This window comes from Olea europaea, chromosome 3 (assembly GCF_002742605.1).
Source record: "Olea europaea var. sylvestris chromosome 3, O_europaea_v1, whole genome shotgun sequence".
Lineage (NCBI taxonomy): Eukaryota > Viridiplantae > Streptophyta > Magnoliopsida > Lamiales > Oleaceae > Olea > Olea europaea.
In genome coordinates, this window is record NC_036239.1 from 10,002,594 (window position 1) to 10,008,416 (window position 5,823).

The window sequence follows — 5,823 nt, forward strand, 5'->3', positions numbered from 1 at the left end:
ACTATTACATACAAACTTAAAACTTTTCTTTTTTTTAACCACATACTCTCCATCACATCACTATTTCAAAATACATTTTTTACAAAAATGGGCATCAAACAGGCTCTTGCTATATATATTTTTCAACATTGATAAATAAATAACCAAACTAACATATCAACAACTTTTTTTTTCTGCATGCCAGAAATATAACAGATGATTACATCATCGTCAAAAATACTAACAGAAACGAGGTTTGATTCATTAATAGATCATTAAAATAAGTCGGGTCGTTATTTTAATTTGAAAAATATTAACTTTTTTCATTCTATTAATTGTTAATATATATATATTAGTTGTCATATCTTAAATTTATTTCCACATTTGTAGGATTGGTGCCATCAAACAAAGATTATAATTATATCTTTATAAGACAACTGAATGTACTAAAGAATAGTGAATTATAAAAGTATCCACACTTCAGAAAGGTTCCATTGAGATCTGCAACAATAAGAATGGCCTTGTTGAAGTATTGAAACTAATTTTGTATGATGGAGAGACATTATATAATGTCAGAATTAGCCAATAATTTTCTTATAGAAGTTTCACTATTAGACTAATATGTTATTTTCTCATAATGTTTTTAGGGAAGTAATTTTCATACTATATTATATAAGGACACAATCGAAAAATTCTTTCACATGCTTGAGAAAGGAAAAACATACTAATTTCGAAATGGAAAAATAAGAGTAATCAACCTTTATTCAACATTTTCACATTATATACATATTTCATAAAAACTTTTATTCATATATATATTTTTTACAATAAAATTTTTTCCTTTAACAATATCAATTATCTCAACTACTTTAAAAAATAGTATTAGTATTTTAAAAATATTATGCATATATATCATATATTCGATACATAAGATATGCAACGCACATACTTATTACTAGTTTTGAGAAAAATAAAAACCTACCTCCCCCAAAGAATATGTTTTCCCCAAAAACAAGAAAACTATGCATATTATGAAATTTTGAAAAATATTTTTCATGAAAAAAATAGCAATCAAACACTAAAAACTTGAAATTCAGATGGAAAAAGACCATTTTTCATGAAAATTTTCCAATCAAACACACTTTTAGTTTCACTATCATATTTCGTCCTATATAGAATCACTTTTGGGTCGAATGGAATTCATAGGTACATGCATAAGCTCTCTCAAATAAAGATTTATTTTATTTTCTTTCGTCTATATTTCAATTGTTAATATGATATGAGAACTACTACTATAAAAAGTATTACATTCTTGATCTTGATATACATATGTCTTGTTAACCCTGTGAATTCCATGGAAGTAGAATAATCCAAACTAATCTGTCAACTTTAGCGTTAATTTTCCTTTTATTTATATTTTTGTGTATGATTAACCAAAATTTGATTATTTTTATATATTTTAACTTGCATCCGTATAAAGAGCATACTTTTGAGGGGTTAGATTCTATTTAACCCAATTAAGCCTTGTACATTTTTGTTGGGTTAAACCCCTTTACTAGGGCCAAATAGGCTAGTCCCCGAGATTACCCCTAGGGCAAAAGTCATGGATGCATCACTGGTTAGAAGTGAAAATCAAGTTGGGTTAACATACTTTTAGGGTAACCTAGCACAACTTAGTTTTTTGTCAATCAAGTCATGTCATGTCAAAACATACAAAAATGTGCCTGAAGACCATTTAGCATGGCTTTTGCTTTTCTCTCTGTAGAATAGTTTTTGTAAGAATCTACATTAAGGATAATTCGAAGTGTACATAATTTGGTTTATCAAATGATTTATCTACTCTCATAAACACGTGGATCCTGTGTGAATAAAACAACCCAACATATGATCTCCACACCTGTATTGTAAGTGTATGTAAAGCATTAGGTACAAAAAATTAGGTACATTTAGTATGGTCATCTACCTTAATTTAAGTTATCTACCAATGGTCACCTAATTTTACACTTAGTGTTACCATAGTCATTCAATTTGATTTTATTTCAACATGGCTATCCAAATTTATATTTAGTATCATTATGGTTACCCAATTTGAATTTATTTTACCGTGACCATTTAATTTCATATAATGTTTCACAATGGTTATTTAATTTCTTTTCATTAATTTTAAAAGGATAAAATAGTAACTTTACATTATACATAAACAATAAATTTAAAAATATATTTTTAAAAAATAATTTTTTATTTTATTTTGTTTTATTTTTGTAACTTATTTTAAAATAACTTTTATTTTAATTTTTTTCCTTATAAGATTTTTAAGGAAGGTTTTTTTTTTTTAAATAGGTTTTTATTTTATTTTATTTTATTTTTCTACTTAACATTGTTTAAATAAGTTTTTATTTTATTTTAATATTTTTAAAATAATTTTTATTTTATTTTATTTTGAAGTAACCTTTTTTTTTTTTTTTAAATAAGCTTTTATTTTTATTTTTTTAAGTATCGTTTTTGTTAAATAAGTTTTTCTGTTTTTTTAAAGTAAGTCTTTATTTTATTTTTTATATGTAATACAAAGTACCATTTCATCCGATATAAAATTAGTGCAAAGGGTCAAAAGAAGTTGGATAGTCATGGTGAACCATCATATGAAATTAGATAGTCATGGTGAAATAAAATCAAATTGGGTGTTTATATTAACAGTAAGTATAAAGTTGGGTGGTTATGGTGAAACAAAATCAAATTTGATAGTCATTGTGATACTAAGTATAAAGTTGGGTAGCCATTGATGAATTTAACCCATCTTAATTTTTTATTTGGAAACTTTTAGAAAATCTTCCTATTCTGAAATTAAAAGTTCTTTTAAATGAAGTTACATTGAACTAACTTCTTCTAAAACTCTTTTAATAAGAAGAAACACTTTCATAAAATTAGTCAAACAATCCAAAAGCAACTTTTAGATTTCAAAACCTTCTTTTGAATTTTTAAAGGTCATACCAAACGGATCCTAAGCCCAACATGTCCAACCCACAGGGAGTCCTCATCAAATGGATTGAAATCTTGGAACTCACTTCAAATGAAAGCAATTCTTTTAAATTTCAACTGAGTAACATGGAGTTTGCTTGGCATTGCAACTTACAAGGCATAAATGGGAAATGTTTAAATGTTTATAAAGACTGGAACCTAGAGACTGAGATCTCAAGATTATCAATCTCAATAACCCTTTTTCTTTGCTGATTTTCAGCTTCAAGCATCCAACTTCCCTTCTTTGCTAAATAATATCAATCTCATTGTGATAATTAGATTTAGCCTTTTTCTTGTACCAATCTTAAGTTAAATTATCTGTTAGAATCAACAGTTCTCCGTCTCAAAACGAATTTATGCTGTGGAATAGCCTGCAAAGTGTGAGTTCTTCTCTATATCATGCTTGTCCAACTGCTACAATCTGAACCCAGAGAGGCAGCTCAACCTTAAGCGAGTGAAGCAGTTGCCAAATGCACCATATTTGGTAACAGATTAATATCATTTTCTCCCATCAAATTTCTTTTAGTTACTTAGAAAGAGGTTCCCCAGAATCTCTGCATAAAACTCTCAAACATCTTGAGCCGCCTGGGGAGTAATTTAGATATTCACGAGTAATTATGCGGAAAGCAAATGTCGTATCGAAGTTGAGATCATGGAGATGGATCCACAGGTTTATTCTAATAGTAGGCACTCTAGCTATTCTAATCTGTATAGCCACCTTGTCGAAAGCCTATTATCTCAGGTTTTTTCTTGTTACCGATACCTCCTCCTCATGCTACTCCAACAGTTTCACTACTCATGCCTCGACTGCAACGGAGATCAAGGCGACAATCGAAATTGTTGTCCAGAAAATTCAACAAGAAATCGACAGGATGAGAGATTTGCCACATGAATCATCATCTTCTGAGTCGAAGCACGTTTCTTTTCTTGCGGACATTTTGGGCCTTGTTGAGTCTGTGAAAGCATCTTTATCACGTGCGGATGGGACTGCCAAGCAAAATGGCGTTGTAATTCATCCTCTGTCAGGAACTAATCAAGAAACTGAGGAACCTGCTGAGTACTTCTTGACAGAGGAAATTAGAAAGTATGTCAGGATCAAACCCAACAGGCTCAAAAAACAGAATTTCATGGGAGCTAATGGCACTTTCACCAGCATTGGACATGCATGTTTTTCGATGAAAAAACAGCTCGAAGAGTATATGGAGTACGATATAGGCGATATATGTAACGATGACTGGAAATTAGCGCAAAAATTGATGGTTCATGGCTGTGATCCACTACCAAGAAGGAGATGCTTTGCTAAATCCCCTCAATACTACACTAAGCCTCTCCCTGCTATTGAATCCATGTGGAAACTACCTGATGATCGAAATGTCCGTTGGAGTCAGTATAGATGCAAGAACTTCACTTGCCTGGCGAAAAACACAACGCAAAAGGGATTCTTTAAATGTGCAGATTGCTTCAATCTTGATGATCATGAATGGACTAGATGGATCAAACCAGCATATCAAGATCCCAATTCAAATCTAACAGCAGATTTTCTTATCAAAGAAATTCTTGATCTAAAGCCTAGTGAAATCCGTATTGGATTAGATTTCAGTGTAGGTACTGGTACATTTGCTGCAAGAATGAAGGAATTCAATGTCACTATAGTTTCTGCTGCTATAAATCTTGGAGCTCCCTTCAACGAATTCATCGCGCTCCGTGGGCTAATCCCTCTTTACTTGACGATAAATCAACGACTTCCCTTCTTTGACAACACGTTAGATTTGATTCATACAACAAGATTTCTTGATGGATGGATCGATTTTGTGCTTTTAGATTTCATATTGTATGATTGGGATAGAGTTTTAAGACCTGGAGGGCTTCTCTGGATTGACAGCTTCTTCTGCTTGAAAGAAGATTTATATGACTATTTGCAAATATTCAAAATGTTAAGGTATAAGAAACACAAGTGGATTGTTGTCCCAAAAAGAGACAAAAGTGATGATCTTGAAGTGTTCTTCTCTGCTGTACTAGAAAAGCCACCAAGGCCTTTCAGATAATCATGTTCATGAAGAGGTAACATTTATGTTTCTAGATCTGAGAGATCAGGTGCCAAAAACTAGCCCTTATTTTAGGAGAAAAAAATAAATGATTGTGATTAATTTTATTGTATTTCTTTTGATTTCTAACAATATTTGTCATTTAATTAAGAAAATTTTCAATCTTAGGAAATTTTAATATGAATAGAACTAGAATTGATGAATAATGTGGATAACTGATTTAGCCCCTGTTTGACTGTTATTATTATTATTAATTTTTTTTTTTTTTTGTGTAAAATGAGTTTTTGAATTGCAAATTTTTGGAGAACGTGCGGTTATAAAAGGAAAAAAGTTTTGGATTTACATGAAAAATTCTACATTGTGAACACGTGTGATTGAAAATAAGTAGAGAAAGAAAGAATGATTGTCAAACAAGAGCTTAATATGTTGAGTTATGAACTTTGTTCTCTATATTTTCTTCTCAATTCTCTCTTACCCACACAATAATTATGAATAGAATACAGCCAGTTTGCCAGGGTTAAAACAGGGAACGAGGAGATAGACTGAGGTGACGGCAAATGGTTGAGTGTTTTTTGTTTTAATTTTTTAAACTGTCCAATCGTGGTGCGACACACGTCGTCCCTATTTTTAAACATGTTTTTCACCCTAGATGTGTAGCACTATTGTTATGAATAGACTATTCGGAACTTAAAGCGCTTCTACCAAGAAGCTATGAAGTATACTAGGGGCACTAGACATGACTAGCCAATATAATAAATTGAAATATTTATTTGGAGAGTCTTTT

General features: G+C 30.7%; 1 protein-coding gene across 1 annotated transcript; it reads left to right on the top strand.

The window, feature by feature from the left end:
• The first annotated feature begins 3,172 nt into the window (after window positions 1–3,172).
• LOC111391491 lies at window positions 3,173–5,080 on the top strand. The gene has a single exon (XM_023016724.1). It carries the CDS (start codon window positions 3,612–3,614, stop codon window positions 5,037–5,039), a length of 1,428 nt encoding a protein of 475 aa, XP_022872492.1. The 5' UTR covers window positions 3,173–3,611; the 3' UTR covers window positions 5,040–5,080.
• Window positions 5,081–5,823: the final 743 nt, after the last annotated feature.

What these genes read in the sequence shown, in the direction of transcription:
- LOC111391491 (XM_023016724.1), top strand. Translation starts at nt 3,612, where the DNA reads ATGCGGAAAGCAAATGTCGTATCGAAGTTGAGATCATGGAGATGGATC.